The sequence below is a fragment of the Chaetodon auriga genome, chromosome 6, assembly GCF_051107435.1.
Source record: "Chaetodon auriga isolate fChaAug3 chromosome 6, fChaAug3.hap1, whole genome shotgun sequence".
Lineage (NCBI taxonomy): Eukaryota > Metazoa > Chordata > Actinopteri > Chaetodontiformes > Chaetodontidae > Chaetodon > Chaetodon auriga.
This window is the reverse complement of record NC_135079.1, coordinates 1,915,508-1,933,507: the sequence shown is the minus strand read 5'-3', so window position 1 is coordinate 1,933,507 and position 18,000 is coordinate 1,915,508. Positions and strand designations below refer to the sequence as shown.

Below are 18,000 nucleotides of genomic sequence, written 5' to 3'. Positions count from 1 at the left end.
ATCCTAAACTGAGTCAGTGAACAGCTGAGATAAAGAGTAGCACAACAGTCTCACCTGACCTCCTTAATCCGCTGGCCCGCCGCGGCACATCCCACCTATCCCATCATGCTCTCTGGTTCCCGTCCAGACTTCCTCCTCAGCTGCCTCCTCCCCTGAAATTATAATGTAACCGCTACCTCGAGCTTTTGGTCTTTTGTGTGGAGGGAACCTGACGCAGGTAAGCCTCTTTTCCAGGTGGGATGAAGAGCAGGGGGCGGGGCCTCTGAGCTGTCTCACTGGCCAGCTCCGCCTCCCCCCACCTTGTCACGAGAACATGAGTTTTTACCCACTGGCTAACGATAACGGATAGTAAACAACAGTCTGAATCCTTTTTTGTTAGCTTATTGAAGCTAATGTAAGCTAACGTTAGCTAACGTGAGCTCAGCGGTGGACACTGAGAGCTGATATTGACCACATGTTTATCTTAATATAACTATTTTTAACAGTAATTCTGAAGTAATTTGTGTATCCCAGCATGTCGCTATTATCATCACCATAACCTTAAATTTAAGCCACTTGTTTAATCTTGATCAAGATTTTCTATGTATGATTTTACAAATGACTAAAAATATATCTAATGTGGCCATTTCTCCTATAATTTTCATGGTATTTTGCAGCTCCCACCTGGTGCACAGGTGTACCCAGTGAGGAGAGACGAGACTTCTCTTCCTTTACTTTCAGTGCAGGACCTGTACTTGTAGTGAAGTGTTGTGATACTGCAGTACTGATACTGTGACGGGTTGGAGTCGTTCAGTGTGTTTCTCACACTGACTCACACGTGTTCAGCAGGTCTGACATCCTCACGCCTGAACAGCCAAGATACCAGTGACTGACAGCCACACATGCTCGTATCGAACATATGCACGCTGGCAACGCAGGAACACAAACATTGGAAGAGGGATCAGCATCACTGGCTCTTTACCATCGCAGCACCAACACGGTCCTGCAAACGCGTCTGAGGGCCGAAGCTCCGAGAAAGACTTCAGAATATATTAACTGACTCTGGTCAGGGCTGTTCTGGACGTCTGATTTCAACATTTGAGATGTAAAAAAAGTCGTTTTACTGCAGGTGAAGTGTAAAACAACCTGATGTTTGAATCTAATTTTACACCAGTGAATTATCATCAAAAGGAAACTCATCTGAAAATGTGGAATAATTCCATCAATCGTCAGTAAAACCAAGCATGTGGTTCCTGCTGCTTCTCTTAATATGACGTGATTATGAATGTGGTGAACAGTGGCATGAACAGTCACTCTGGACGCTGATGGACACGTGAGAGTAAATGAACTCCGTCATCAGCTGAAGTTAAACGAGTGATTGTTGATGAATCGGCAGCTGTGCGGACGCAGAATCGATGTTTTCTCTCCTGGTTTTTTCATCGTAAACAGTGATTTTAAATTATAGTGGGACTTTCTGCTGTGATGTGCAAACACACATATTTGCACACACACATCGTGCACCTGGCAGGAATGAAATGAATCCCGGGCAGGAAACGAGGCCGGTCGCGGTGTGTAATTACCTGGCATTTCACCGCCTCCCTCCCCCGCTAACCGCTCATTACCAACGGGCCCGTCCTGCCTCCCCCTCCCCTCGAACCATCCACCCCTCCCTGTCTCTATCCGAGCAGGAACGCCGTTTAATTTTACACTCTCAATTTTTTTGTTGTCAAATGTTGACGAGCAACCAGGCGGCCATTATCCAGGCGCGGAGGGGATTACTGCTACTTAGCTACAAGTGAAGAAACGGCAGAGCAGAGCGTGACAAGAGCGGCGAGCTGCTTCTCGCTGTTTTTCTTTGCCTCTTTCTTTCCTCTCGTGTTAAAGTCTTAATCTCGGCGGCTGGAACTGTGCCGGCGTCTCCGATCTGTCACGCTGCTTTGTCACCTCGTCAGAACGAGAGAAAGGAGAGGGAAATGATTGAGACTAAGCCTGAAGGGGATGGAGGGCGAAAACTGATGTCTCAAGTGACAACAAGGGTAGTAATATGTTGCCAGTGACACACACACACACACACACACACACACACACACACACACAGTGTCAGGACAGACTTCTTGCCGTCCACACTCATGCCGATACATGTTTAAAAGTTGGTCTTTTGATTTTGGCCCTCGATCCACGCTGTACTTGTAAATGGAGCCCTGAACTCGTGTTAGCATTAGCGCTAACGTGCACATTATTTTCCAGCTCCGTCCATTGAAACAACAGAAGCCTCATTTATAGAAAAGTTCTTCAACTTCTTTCATGATCAAAAATTTTTATTTTTGAAAATACAAACACAACAAACAACAGCACTGCACTAACAATAATGTTAAAAGACTGGAATAATAAAAACAGAAAAGGTGATTTTAGTCTTCTGATTATATCCAGATAGTGTCCCCATGTACACAGGTGGTTCTCTAAACGTAACTTTTGGCTTTTTGTCCTCACACAAATGCAGTTTTAGCTCAATGAAAAAGAAGCTTTTGGAAAACTCCCTCCAGGTGAAGACACCCAGAAACATGAGGAGAGTTTGTCCAAAGGCAGACGTGACCGAAACAATGCTGGCGCTAACCTCGCTAACAGGACTTTTTACAAGTTTAAACCTAAACGAACATTTACAGCAACACTTTCAATGGACAGCAGAGCTGTGCTTCCCACGACACAAACCACGCTAACGGCCACGAAATTCCACATCACGGCCATCGTGGGATTGAAAACATGTGCAGAAGGGTCTGGATGTTGCAGATTATACGAACACCTGCTTCACCACATGATGAGAGTCAGGGTTATTTCGCCGCCTGTCGTCTCGGCGTGCTCTTGACGGCGCTTCAGTTGTGTTTTTGTATTTTCTTGCAGATATTTTTATAAACAGTGTTTGTGTGGACATGACTTTTTTCTGAAGGAAGAAGGAAAAATCCTGTTTCTAGAAATATGTGTTTACATGTCGACAAACCTATTTTTAGTCTTCTGTCAAGTCCAGACTTTGATCAGAGGTGAACATGTGGCTTTCTGCTGGAGTCATTCGTGAGATCAACGTTGACTGAAGCTCATCGCCTCTGTGAGAGTGCAGATTCCGGTAATGATGGAAAACAACGTGACGTCCTGTAAAACACTCAGTGAGACAGTTTCTAATCGTCATTCGACACTGATCCTCCATCTGCCAGACTCTCGCTTCTCCACTCACCCCAGAGGATTATGGGTGATTCTGACAGGCCTGTCAATCACCGGCCTGACCCCTCCTCCCTCTGGTTGAACATAACGCTTACACCACCCGTCCTTGTCCCACACCTACACCAGATCCCCTCGCAGCCATGTGACCCCACTTTAACCCCTGGAGTCTGTCCGGCGGTCCGTCTGAATTACAGCTGAGCGTCTCTGATGTCGGTCTGTCACCGTCTGTGGTGTCAAACAGCTGCTGGGCTCTTTGTGTCGGAAGACGCTTGAACACCAGCTCCTGTTTAACCTTACAGAGAAAAGCAGGATGTCATCGGTGCTTAAACAAGGCACTGATCGATTTTCTGTCTCTCAGCTAATTAATCAACTTATTATTTCAGCTCTTGTACATCGGGTGTGCGTGTGGGCGGATGGGAGTTTGCACCAACTGCATGCACCGTGGCAAACAAATGAAAATTCATGTGAAGCATGGCCTCGCAGACGCTCACGACTGTGGGAAACCAAGCAGAACAGTTCAGGATCGTTTCTCTGAACCTCCGAATCAAAAGTGAGACTTGAGAAAACCGGTCGCGGTGAGAGAAGAAGCCGTCTGAGCTACCTGCCTCTCCCACAGCCGCCTCTTTGCTTGTCAAGTCACGTGTTTCGGCATTTGATGCTGAGACATCAGGAGACGGAGTTGACGGTCAAGATTAGCATGTGACAGTTTGTGTTTCCTCTGTGTTGTCTTTGATGAGCAAAAGGTCACAATCCCAAATTTATAATCAGCCTCCAACCTGCTTTTTGCCTTTAAGTGAAGCCAAAAGGTGCCTGGATTTCTCGAGGCTCCATTTCCTTGTTTTTCCACGGGGACCTGGCGTGCCATGCTCAGCAGCGCTGAGCAGAACAGCAGCCCCCCCGGGGCTGACGCACGCCGGCTCACGGAAAACGGGTGTGAAAGATGTCAAAGCAATTACAATAAGCATTACAGTTGTAATCTCCCCTGACAACAGGGAGTGTGAATGAAAAGGGTTTTACCCACTTCCCCTGCCTCTGGCCTCTCCCCGCCAAACAAACAGCTGCTTCCACAGCGGTTAATGTTTCCTCCGGTGTAACAGCTCCAGCAGCTTCTTGTTACTCCCAACACAGAGAAGGTCGATTATTATTTTTCTCCTTTTCACCCGAGAAGCAGCAGGTGATGCTGAACATTTGCTCCCTGTGCTGTTGAAGTGCAAACCAGAGTTATCCAAAAACACACAGGAAACACGTACAGAGTCTGGTAGGTGTCTTGCTTTTCATAAATCATAATCTCATAACCTGATGAAGGTACGGAAATGTTATTAAATGTCTCACGCTGCGTTTGAAGGCGACGGCGTGCGGGAGTCTTTTTTTCTGCTTTGTTAACTCGTCGATCGTTGTGTGCAGAAGTTTTGCTCTCACACTTGATTCTGTGATATAGTTTTGTCATTTACACCCTGGTGTGTTCCCTCAAATGATGTGTTTTTACTGTGAAATTGGTGCTTGAATTGAGCAGCTGATTTCATCCCATGTGTTCGGTGGTTGTATCTGAAGTCGGAACTCTGCAAAGGTGAGGTGACACGCCGTCCGCCGTGAATCGTCCACATGATGGACTTTTTCAGACTCTCCTTGAAGACGTTCCTCCATCACTGTGCGAAGTGATGATCTGTGTCGGAGGGTGGGCGCAGTTGTCACATTCATAATCGTTTTCTTCTCATGAGGTTGACGAGTAATGGAAGTCAAAAACAAAGAATGCTGCTGGTGTGGATTTGCTCTTTTATTCTGCTTGCAAAGCTCTGATTGGTCGTTTGTGATGTGGGCAGCGAGTCAGAGGGATGGAAGACTTCAGCCTTTAGTGCATTGTTGTGTGTTTCTCCTGTTGACATTTGGGGTCTGTCCCATCTCACTGTGAAGAAAACTGTGTTGTTCAGTATTCGTGCAGCGGTCATCACGCACAGCCAGCCGGCTGTCTGCTGATACGCTCGCTGTAGTGTAATATGAGCTCATGAGCAGCATGGATGCCGTGAAATGAGCTCCGTGAACGCTCAGCTGTGATGATATGATGCGGTTGTTGTCCGTCGTGGAGTCGTCCTCAGGCCTGTCTTTGTCCTCTCTCCTGCAGAAACCAGGGATGGATCTGGCTGACACCTACATCACCTTCGTACGGCAGAACCAGGACATCCTCAGAGACCGCGTCAACGACGAGCTGTACATCGAGAAGGTGTTTGACGTGAGTGCCGATTCTAAAAGTTCCCTGTTATCAGTGATAACACCGAACTCACGAGTTAATGACTGAGATCTGTGAACACCATGATGTCAATAAAAGGAGGAGTGTTGGCAAACAGTTTCTCCAAATGATCTAAACGATCTTTTCTGGAGGTCGAGCTGAAGGCGAGCACACATGAAACGTCGATAATAATCCGTCATCGCACAGGAAGACTGTGCATAGAAATACAGGAAGTACACAAGGTCAAAGGTGAAACAGGAAGGCGGCCTGCAAACTGTGATAAAAGCTCGTAACGAACTTTCATATAGAAAACACACATATGACGCTGTTGCTGGGCTTGTTTCTGCTGCAGCTGGCGGGTGAATCCTCAGATTTGATGAGGTTTTAGATTAACAGAGCTGCTTTTTATGAAGTGGGCAAACGGTCTTTGTTGGTAATTTATCCTGCGACAGCGTAGAACCGACAGTATTTCCACGTGCTGCTTCTCGGAGGTTTCGATCAGCGTAGCTTTGCTCGCTAATTTTAAAGGCGCCCTCTGCTGGACCGCAGTGCAGACGACAGCTGTTGCACATGCAGACTGTAATTATTTCCCATCAGGTCATTTAACATTGAAGTTTCTCCCATGTTTCAATGAAAAGACGAGAGCCCTGCAGAGCACAGCTGAGCTCTGTCATGCACCTACAGATGTGTGCCTGAAGCCAAGTTCTTTTATAGAGAAAAAAAAACAGCAGGACTTAGATATAAAATTTAGATAAAAATATTTTTTTTCAGGGGCTGTAAAACATTGCAAACAAGCTAAACACCTTAATGTCTTCTTGACTCAAGATGTGATGTGACAACAAGATTAAAACAGGCTTTCTCAGTGTTTATAAAGGCGTGACCCGCCAGCCGTGACCTGCTGATGAAATATTCAGAAACGTGCTTTTTGTGACAAAAAGCGAACCTGAACAAGGTTAATGAGAGCGGAAGCGGCGGCGGTGCGTTCCCTCCCGTCAGCCGGCCGTCAGCTCTGCCGCAGCGGATCCGAGCCTGAGGACAGAAAAACAGAAGAAAGGTCGATAAGTGATTCTCCAGGCGAGTTGACCCGCGAGCGGCGTTCACGGCCTCGTCAGACAAAACCACAGTGAGGAGGAACGCTTCCTCTCGCTCAGATAAATACTGCAGGAAAACCTTTCTGCTTTTTATCCGCCGTGAAATATTGTCATCATTTTAAATCACTTTCATTTTCTGTAGAGCGACAAACGTTTGACAATCATCTCTCAAGTCGCGGAGTGCTCGACGCTCAAAGGACAGATTTGGGTCGAGTTTCACTTGAAGTGGAGGATTTAACACTCAGGACTCACCTGTAACCGGACGGCATTGGTTGCGTTCCAACACTTAGATCGACCGCTGTTTGTTTTCTCGTGCCAGGAACAACCTGCTGCAGGTAAATGGCAAACACACTGAGGGCTTTAGCTGCTGTAATTAGATGTAATTTAAAGATCAGCAGTCAAAGCTCAAACGAAGGAAAACATGAAGGAAATCAGACGTTTGTGTTAGTTTCATGTGTTGATGTGAGGAAGGCTGCAGCCGCCTCGTCGCTCCTGCACATCTCATGTTTTCTTTTTTCTTTTTTCTCTCCCTTTCCTGCACAGATTGAAAGTGGTTGCGAATGCACTTCATATGGAAATGTGACAGTGAGGTTTTATTGTATCTGATCCTTTCATGAGACGCACAGCAGCTAAATGCTTGTGCGAAAGCTGGCCGGGCTCATAAAACTCTTTACAAATGGAGCTCACAGTCAGGTGTTTATGCTGTTGGTGAGAGCTTTGATTCTCCAGCTTCAGAGCAGCAGCAGGTCGCTTCGAGGCTGAAAACACAGACTGCTTCTGTTGACCTGTTTATCACTTAGGAAACACCGAGAGCCGTCGGCCTGCTCTGCAGGAGCTGCAAACACCCCCTCCGCCCGACCATCCATCCATCTATCCACCCCTCCGTCCCACGCTGTCCGTTTTCTCCGCCGGCCGCCCCCCTCCAGGATTCAGATTTATAAGAATATTTTAGCGCCGAGTTGCCAAACACGCCTGAGCTCGCTGCCGTGAGTCAATGCAGCGGACATGGCGGCTCAGACCTTCGTACACATTAGCAGCACGACGCCGAGCGATGGATTTCTGCCACCTGCCGCCTCCTCTGAGGGTTCGGGGTATTGTGGCTGAGGCTGGAGCTGCGCTGTGCTGATCTGTGTGTGTGTGTGTGTGTGTGTGTGTGTGTGTGTGTGTGTGTGTGTGTGTGTTTGTGTATTAAGAGTGTGTGGGGGGTTGAGGAGAATGAGTCTAATGGAGCTCAGAAGCGCCCAGTCATGCACCGAGGAGGAGGTGATGGCGGGGCCTCAAAGTGTCTGCGCTCGGCCCTTCAACATGCATCACACACGCTCACACACGCTCACACACACACACACACACACACACACACACACACATGCAGTTAGTGTGTAACAAAGAAAGTAAACCCTGTGTTCATACAGCAGCTTCAGGCCCCCCGCCAGGAGCATTATGGGTATGCAATTGTCTTGTTTACGTGTGTCTGAGCGAGTCGATGTCAAATTCATTTAAGGCACCTTTTCTTTAACCAGACGGTTTGTCGACAGCGACGGATGTAAAGAAGAGGAGAGGCTGTTAACGCGAGCGATGTGATGAAGAACAGGACGTAGATGTGTGCCAACAGCACGCGGCCGTAAACACATCCGCGGTTTTTGTTGGCCGTGTGCATGCTCGCATGTGCCGTGCCGTCTATTTGTCCACAAGTGCTCACCGGGGAACGCCTTTGTGTGGATGAGGAGTGTAATACATGCCCTCACACACACACACACACACACACACACACACACACACACACACACACAGCTCCATCCTCTTCACATTAGGAGCTAAATCACCTTGATGAAGCAGCCGACAAAGATGAACCTGCAGGCTGTACAGAAAACAAAGTCATTTCATCTCAGATTCAGCCTTCAGAACGTTTCTTTTGAAAGGAGACGAAACGTTCAGGATTAAGGATCTTTGTCTCGATGCGGTTTTGTTTACGTTCAGGAATGTTCCAGAAATCTGCGTCAGCGTCTTAACGCAGAGAAATCCAGAGTCACGCTGATGCAAACAGTTTCTCCAGGTCAGATCTTGACGTTTTAGGAGCTCAAAGACGAAGCATCGAGGACAAACTACCGTCAGGACGCCGTTTCTAGACTTCTAGAACTTTCTAGAAACGAAACCTTCTTGAAACAAGTTCACATGAAGCCGATCTCAACGCTCGAATCAAACAAATGACAACGAAGAATCTCATTTTACTGCAACTCTTGATGCAGGGAAATAAGCTTTTAGGACTTGATTGTAAAAATAACTTTTAATTTTCACAAAATTGCTTCTTTTTTTGTCAAAATGCAGAATATGTGTTAACCGTGTAAATGACATCATTACTGCGGCACCAGCAGGGAAGCACCCTCCATTCGTCATGTGGAGATTGTTTCTGACAGGACTAATGCAGACTCACAGTGCTGTGCTTCCACCCTCCGTCCTCCACATATTCCCTCCATCTGTTTTCACTCTCGTCCTCTAATCAGCTCAATTAAGGAGCGTCTTCGTACTCAATTTCCACGTCAGTTAACGCGGCTCGCGTGGCGGCCGTCAGACGGCTGATTAGCTGCCTCAAGGAAACTCGCCTCCCGTAAAGTCAAATAAACGTTTCACTGAGTGGTTGAAGAGAGGGAAGAGGAGGAGGAGGAGGAGGAGGAGGAGAGAAGGAAATCATCTTAGGAGCAGCAGATATCACCCAGTAATTTCAACATCCTCGAGCATCTGTTAGCTCAGTGAGCTCATTAGCATATGAGTCGAACTCCAGCGTGGAAGTATTTATTGTGGAGAGAGGAGGAGAAGATGGTGGAGGAGGGATGAAGAACGTAGCTTCAGATGGCCTCCTGACTTCACCACACTCACACGGTATCCTCATGAAGAACATTTCATACACGATCTGAAAGTGTTTCACATTAAAACCTGATCAAGAGAACGAAAAACACAAAAGAGTTAACCAAAGAAAGGCTTAGAACAAATAGAATGATGCACTTATCACATTATTTTACAGGAAGGTGGAAGTGCTGATGTGCAGCTCTTGGCTTAGTGTACTTTATTACATCAGGTGTGTTCAAACACGATGCAGAGCTAATTTCAGACCAGGTGCCTCATGCAAATTCACCCTCGCAGCGTGAACGTCCGCACAAACTGAAAATGTTTCAGGTTTCAGAAAAAGTTTGAGCTCACGTTGAAGATTCACGTCTGTATTTTTCATCAGTTTACGGAGACAAAGAGGAAAGAAGTCTGAGCTCGAACACACGCAGTGCTGCTAGCTAGCATTAGCCGCAGAGGTGGTTAGCAGGTTTAGATGCTAAATGTTTTTTGCTGCTGACAAAATGCTACCGTTACCAGAACAGGTGTATTCAAGGCGTGTCTCCGCCCCCTTTGACTCAGCTGTCAATCAAACAAACCCCACCCACTCAGAAGGGGTTTTCTGTCAGTAATAAGAACAGGAATCCACCTGAAAATCACTCATTAATATGAAACAGTAACAGATGATCACACACAACGCGTCAATGTCATCAAAGCCAAAGTGACCAAATTAAAAAGATGAAACTGCAGTCGGGACTTTAAATCGTCCATCAGCTGCTGTTCACCCCGTTTATTAAAAGCTGATGGATTTGTGATGTCAAACACTGTGTTTATTCTCCCCGGACAGAAAAGATGTGAAACCAGGACCTGAGATTCAGCTCGGATCCTCATTTGAGAGCTAACGCGGGTTTTCTTGCGATCAGTCGACACTTAATAAGTCAGATTGGGTGAAAAACTGCTTCATTACTTTGACATAATTACAAGCAGTCGGTGCGAAGGAGGTCGGAGGTCGTTCCCACAATAGATGGAATCAAATATTTGCGTGAACCCCGAATGAGCACGGACGTGTTTTGGCTTTTGTCAAGTGCATGGAACACCCTTTGGACTGTTTTTGTCTCTTAAATTGGAAGGTAATTACAGTTCTTGTCAGTGTGAAATTAAGTCCGCCAGCGGCTCTTAAAGCAGATCTGAATATTACGGGTCATTACTGTGTCAGAGCAATTTCCCCGGGTATTCTTATTTGACTGCTCGCTGAATAAAGCCACCTGATGTGTGCATTTTACCAGCAGAGTGCTGAATGCTGCTCTAAGTGAGGATCGCTCTTCAGGTGAGAAGAGGTGCGTTTGATTTCCTTGCAGCTGTAGCCTGTGGTGGAAGGTGTGAAGGAAGAGCGTTTAATGAAAATTACAAAGACCTGAGTTTTTTTTTTCTTCTCTGGAGGTCAAACCTGAGCCGTGAACTCTTCCCTTTACATGCAGCATTCAGGAGTTTTCCAGTAAATTGGTGCCTTTGAATAAGTGAATGTTTTACCCTCTTTGAGTTTTGCTGTTTTGATGCTGCACATCCTTTGACCTTGCGTTGTAGCGTCGTCAGAGTGACTGAGGCGAAGCATTTCAGAGGCTGCCAGCAAGCAAACGGCGATCACCTGAAGTCCTCTCGCACAGGAATGACGGGCGTAAACTGATCTTGCTCAGAGAGCAGCTTTAACGGCATTAACATGATGTGGTTTTTATTTATGGTCTATTTGAGGATATTCCAGCTGTGAGAAGAAAAATGCAGTTTGATTCTGTTTTTTCTTTGAAAAACAACTTGTGGTGCTCTCAGGAGGGTCAATGAAGCCGCTTTCAGCTGGTTCCTGGTGGTCTGATGTCACTTCCTGCGTACTTGAAATCGTTAAACAGACTGTTTCAATAAGCCTGTTTTACCCTTCTAACACGAGACAAAAGATTTTGCTTTCAGGTGTCTCATCGTGAAACATATAGTCAACAGGAGCTGCAGCAGCTGAGTGTTGAAACCAAAGCGTGACGTGTTAGGCTGCAGTTCCTCTAATGTCCACTAGATGTATCGCTGTGAATACCAACATCGCTACGGGGCCAAAGGAAAACCAGGGGGCAAAATGTTTATTACTGCTTTTATTTTTGCACCTTGGGCTGTTTGTTCAATTACAACTGACTTCACCGAGTTGAAAGGTGAAACCTGGGAACAAGTTAATAAAATCTACAACTGCAAACTAAAGTCAATAAATACTCTTGAAAATGGAGAACTGGCTGAAGACATGGAGGCCTAATGCAAACATTGGGTAGCTAGCCAACAGCATTTAGTGCACTCATCATCTACAGTTGTTCTTCACTCAATGATCAGAATATGTAAACTAAAACAAAACTGATAGGTAGGATATAGTCCAATAGTTACGTAGCTCTGTGTAGCTACACAGCTAACCATGAAGATAACCCCACTCAGACTTTTCTGTATTGACTTTCTGATTTAGAAATGAGGTTATCACTGGAGGAAAAGAAAACATGAGACCTTACAGATTGCTCCACAGTCAGGTTGGAAACACACCAACAGTTCATCTGTAGCATCTGAACGACTTGGAGGTCAAACTGCGAGTGAGCATTCCTGAAATGTTGTTGACGCTCCGTCATTGAGCGGGAAAAGTGTGTGAGCACAGGTATGGAAATAAAGGTCGAAGGTGAAGTAGGAAGTAGGTCTGTAAGCTGTGATGGATGTTCTCAGCTGACAGTTTGGATACTAATTTCACCGTTTTCGCTTCCTGAATAAGTTTATCCTTTTTACAGCCATTCTCTGATTGATGTTTTTGCTATATTCACAGCAATGGTACACCGGCTCCACGAAGGCTGTGTGTGTTTGGCTGACAGACCGACTGGACCTTCAGCTCCACATGTACCAGCTGAAAACACTCATCAAGATCGTGAAGGTAAAGAAATGCAAAAACGTCACGCGAGACCAGAACTTCTGTCAGAACCGTCAAACTACAAATGAGTGTTGAGATGCACATTTGTGAAAAAGGAGTGTGTTTGTCGTCGTGGGTGACGGGTTACTTTTACCCACCACCTCCGAAGGCTCCTTTTCTTTGCTGTTTGAAAAGAGCTGCAGTGAATGAGCCTGAGACTGGCTAAACTGAATTTAAAAAGGCATCTTAAATTGTGGCTTATTCATGTAAAAACAGTCAGAACAGGCATTGAAGGCAAAGAAGAAAAAGTAAAGACAAATCAGACCACGCTGAAGTGTCCTTGAAAGCGGCAGCAGCGGTGTGAAGAGGTGGCGAGACACGAAAGAGAAAACTGCTCAACTGTGCGCTGCTGCTCACCGCTTTTGTCTTTTCATAGTTTGCTAATGTACAGAGACGTGCGAGTTTAACTTGAAAGCAACGAGACAAGGAATTATAATGGCTTCTGGCTGAAGGTAAAAACCCCTCAGATGCCTCAGTCTGCCTTCCCAGTCCGACACATAAAGACTCGTCCTTGAGCCTCAATCTTCCAGCTTTTGTCCGAGCGGCAGCCGCCTCCTCCCGCTCGCTGCATTCCTAAGATGCTCTCTGTTTTTCCCTTCCTTCTCCTTCTACCTATCTCTACCCCTCCACCCTCCCACCAACAGAAGACCTACCGTGACTTCAGGCTGCAGGGCGTCCTGGACGGCACGCTGAACAACAAGAGCTACGAGACCATCTACAACCGGCTGACGGTGGAGGAAGCCACGGCGGCCGTCAAGGCGGGAGACGGCCTGCAGGGAATCAGCATGAGAGACAGCGACGAGGAGGACGATTAAACAGACCTTCACACCTTCTGTTACTGCTTGATTATCATCCTCTCCAACGGATCAGGACCTTCCATTGAAATGAATGACCTGTGACCTCGACTGAACTCGGCTCCACTTCAAAACTGAGGCTAAAGATCAACAGATGCATAACAAGATCGCTGAAAACCAAACAGATTATGCTAGCGTTAGCTAGTGTGCCATGTTGTGGATGTATGCTCTCCATCGAACTCCACTACGTTAATAAAAACGATAACTGAAACTAAAGTCCACAAATACTCTAAATTAAGATTTGGATCAATGAGCAGAAATGAAGAACTGGCTTGACAATGAGGCTGAGCGCAAATGTCGGGTAGCTAGCCAACATTTAGCACACTCATCATCTACAGATGTTCTTCGCTCAGTGATCAGAACATAAACTAAATATAAACTAAAACAAAACTGAATCTGCAGTCGACTAATGTAATTTAATCATAATGAACACAAATGAATACCTGCCACCTGGGAAAACAACCATGTTCTGCTCAGCAACAGGACAAATTATGCTAACATCACCTAGCAAGCCATGTTCTTAAATTAGTTTCTCTGCCAAATTCACTGCACTTAACAGCATTCACTAAATACAAAACTTCATTAGATCTGAAACTACTGTCAATAAATATCGTTAAATAAGAAAATACAGAAGAATTAGAAAGCTGGTTGGCGGGCAGAATAGCTGTGCTACTGTTAGCTAGTGAGTCGTGTGGTTAATGCATTTTCTACTAAACTCTTCTAATTAAAATATTAGAATATTTGAAAGGGTCCATATTGAATGAAAGTACATCCACAGTTGTATCGTGAATTGAATTGTTACCTCCCCCATTATGAATTTAACGTGACATAAGCTGGCTGACATTAGCTTAATAGCATTATCTTGCTACCTAACAGCCAACATATTAATTTAGACAGCTGTTACTACAGAAATACAATGAGGTGATGGAAATAATTAATCAATAACAAATAATTAGATATTTTTGTCTTTACTATCATCATTTATTACAGTAACAGTAGCAGTAGTATCAAATATATATAATGAAGTCCAGCAGTTGCGTAGCAACACAGCTAACCGTGAAGATAACTCCACTCAGACTGCTGTAGTGACTTCTTGATTTAGAAACAAGGTTATCACTGGAGGAAAATGAAAACATGAAACTTTACAGTCTATTGGACAAGATCATCTTCACAAATCAAAGGATGGGGCCGGCATTGTTGTGTAATATTTGTTCTTAAGAAATGCCATGAAAAGACCAAAATCCAACAATGCTTTTCGTCCCTTACTCAGTACTTCCCTGACGATGTCGATGAAAAGGTGAAGCCTTTTAAACTTACAAGCCACAGATCTTATTTCCTCTATAAACTGAAAACCTGTTGGGGAAAGTAACGTGAAATCATACTGTAGTATCATATTTTAGGGCTATACAAGGCATGTGGCGTAGGTGCACACGTGCAGTCGAGGTGACACGTCATTCATGGTGGCTGAAGGTCCTGATCAGGTAAGGACGAACCCTCAGGTAGTGACACCCCGCCCTCCTTTTACCCACCTGCCACATGCTCATTACCTGGACACTGCTGTACATACGTGTTGGAACGCACACGTACACGAGTGAGAATGTATGACAAAGAGGAAGTCGAGGCGAGGCATCTGAAGGACACGGTGCTGGACGGTGCTGAGACAAGGCCCGTCCCCCCGTCTCACCTGCAGGACAGGAAATCCCGCCCTCCTCTTACGTGCAGCCATACTCTAATTGATGTCACTTTGTACAGTAGAGCTCAGCGACCGCCGTCAGTGCAGCTCCTTCCTGCTTCTTATTCATCCAGTTGGAGCTGATTGTTGGAAGCGCGAAAGGCTCGTCTTTTACATCACTTCACTGACGTCAGATCTGTATTTGACGGGAAGCTTGGAATTTTAAGGTTCTGTTTGACTGTTTTAATCAAAGTTAGGATATCCACTGCCACGTCTTTGTTACTTTATACTTGTGTGGTTTTATTTCATTGAATAACCAACGTGTTTGATTTGAGTGTTTGAATCAGAGTTGAGGTCAAAAATCCTGCCGACATCCTCAGATACTGAAATATTTGCTCCAACCCACAGAAAGTGTCGAGTTTCACACAGGCGTCCTGTAAACTGAACCAAGTAGCTTTAATCGCCCAAATTTAATCTGGCCTTGACCTTTGAGGTGGCGTATTGGAAAACAATAATCAGTTGTTTTAGGAGCCTATGTTTTGTTGTTTAGGTTGGAGGACTTTGTTACCCATAATGCAACATCCTTAGCTACATTAGCTAGTCTTTGAGCCCAGGACACCAGGAAATCTGCTCATTATGTTCGGAGCGTTCTTGTGTAAATGCTAAAGTTGACCTTCTAGTGGCAGTTGAAGAAAATCAGGAGTCACTGGTTAAGTTTTGTGCCCAGTAGTTTGTATTTAACTCGCTCTGGATGCACAGATTGAACGGCCCAACAGTCTGACCAGTATCGCCATTCTTCAGCCCGTTCATGGTGGACAAATCTGCGGTGCACAGTTCACATCCAGTGCCAAAGTTTCTGCCCCGGTGTGTCTTTAATGCAGCGAGGCAGAAGGTAAATGGGTGTGTTGTGCATTCAGCTGTTCTGCTGGAGACCAAACAGTGACAGTGTTTGTTAATCGTCACCCTGATTTTTCCTAAACTTCACTGTTCTAGTTACTTAAACACCTCCAAACCCTCAAGGATAATAATGTCTCAGCCAACAGCTTTGTAAACTGTAATGAGTGTAACAGTGGACAGTGGTAACCCAACTGTTTTCTGTTTGAGTAACTTTGTCTGTTTGTTTTCAACCTGTTTGATCGGACTTCCGCTGACTTTGGCTCTGCAGAATCGTCCGTCAAGGTTTTGTCTTGCACTCGTGTTGAGTTTTCAGAACAAAAACAGAAAGCACTTGATGGCTTCGTGTTTGCAGTAGAAGTCTTAACAACTCCACGCTGACGAAAGGTTGCTGCCCTTTCTGAATCTGAACCTTCTGTAGCTCCGAATGTCCCCAGTGCCAACCACGACTGGTGTCCTCAGGTGGAAAAAGATGCAAAACATGAAATATTTCCTTTTTGGTTGTTGCTGAAACGGTTTTCTGGGTTCAGTGAACAGGAAACGAGTCTACGTCGAGGTCCGTTTCACCGTGGGAAGGTTTGAAAAAGTGCTGAAACTGAAACTTGTTCAGACTCACGACTACGGGTTGATGTAGTTGTAGATCTGCTGTCATCTCTATTCATTGTGATATTTACTGTTGTGAAGAATAATATTGAGCTGTAGAGTGATATGGTCGTACCGCCTGATGTGCATCATATCCAACATCGATCAAAGTCTTAGAAACGCGCCAACGAACTGGAACATTGTGGACTTTTCCGACGGGAAAACGTGGATCTGTTTTTAATCTGATAGATGTGTTTAATCTGATCGTCTGTGAGCGGACGAAGCGCCTCATCGCCGCCGTTCACTCATTCGCCACCGTCTGTTTGCGTGTCGTCGTTGAGAAAATATGAGTTTTACCTGTAAATCCAGTGTAGGCCTCCGACCGACTGTGTGCAACAACCTGCTGTTTGTTTTAAGCGTCCGATCCAGTTTGTGTCAGTGCAGTTCAAAGGCCAAAAACTACAGGACAAAAGTCTCTATGAAGAAGTATATTTATATTGTCTCATTGTGCACCTGTTTTGTTCAGGTGTCTTCTCTAAGTGTCTCTATTAAAAGTGTTTTTAAAGCACCTGTGTTTCCATCTCGTGGCTTTTTCTCAGTCAGACTAAAGATGAGTTTAAACACTAACTGGATGAACTGACTCTGGTCCCACAGCGAATTTTAAAGAAATGATTTGGATTTGGTTTTTTTTACATTGAAGATATTTGTAATTGTGTTATAACATCCCAAAATCCACCACATCTACATTAAGCTGGGAGGAATTTTAATATAAGAAAACTGAACTTAGCTTTAAACATATATGGCCAAAAGTATGTGGACACCACCGTCTTCATAACTTAGTGCCTGTGTAGTCCTCATGGTGGCAGATGTGCGATGATGTCTCAGATTTCTGGACCTTTAAACAACAGTTCACGTTTGTCATTTCGACATCAGTGCGGCCTCACACACACCGGCAGCTCTATGAAAAAGCTGTTATCCCAGTTTATTGTGGAAGAGCTTGACTGACCTGCAGTCAAGTACTGTGCTTTACTTCAGTATATCTACTGGATGCTACGTTGTACTTGCACTCCACTACCCTTCAGTTTTATTTTACATGTAAAACGTATGATCAGCTAATTAAGTGTGAAGCATTGTTACGGATAAAAGGCCCTGCAGACCCTCGCAGGTGTTTTCAGCGAAGCTTCAGTGTTCAGTCATTTTTCCGTACCTCTGCTTGGATTTCCACGAGGCCGTCGAGAACTTAGAGGAACGATAAAGTTGTAAATTTCCCTGGAACCAAAGTAACAGCAGGGGAAAAAATTAATTTTCATCTTATTATAGATGATAATGACTTGTTATTTTCTGTGAAGAAGATAAAAAATCCATCATCTTTCAGGACCTTGAAGGCTCCATACTTTCAGTCTGAAAGGCTGTTTGGTATAATGAGTTCATGCCTGTGGATACTTCAGACATGTTTTACTGGTAATACCTAAGTACTTTTACTCAGGTAGAATTTTGAATGCAGGACTTGTTATTTCTACACTGTTGTTACTTTACTTTAAGGCAGATCGGAGTACTTTTTCTCCTCGGAGGCTCCAGAAAAAACATTTAAATATTTCTTTCTTTTCACTCTGTTGTTAAAAAAAGCACCAACAATCAAAACAGTAAAAACCTTTAAAACTCTCTTTCTGCTCATTATTATTATTATTATATAATAT

The 18,000-nt window shown here is 44.9% G+C and overlaps 1 protein-coding gene across 8 annotated transcripts in view; it reads left to right on the top strand.

Moving 5' to 3' along the window:
• cadps2 (Ca++-dependent secretion activator 2) overlaps positions 1–16,870 on the top strand; it is a 145,294-nt gene extending 128,424 nt beyond the window's left edge. For all 8 annotated transcript variants that reach the window (XM_076732778.1, XM_076732774.1, XM_076732777.1 and 5 more), the window contains 3 exons: positions 5,312–5,419; positions 12,161–12,265; positions 12,946–16,870. In XM_076732778.1, coding sequence (XP_076588893.1) covers positions 5,312–5,419; positions 12,161–12,265; positions 12,946–13,116 — 384 coding nt within the window. In that variant the 3' untranslated portion in view covers positions 13,117–16,870. The remainder of the gene's footprint in view (positions 1–5,311; positions 5,420–12,160; positions 12,266–12,945) is intronic.
• Positions 16,871–18,000: the final 1,130 nt, after the last annotated feature.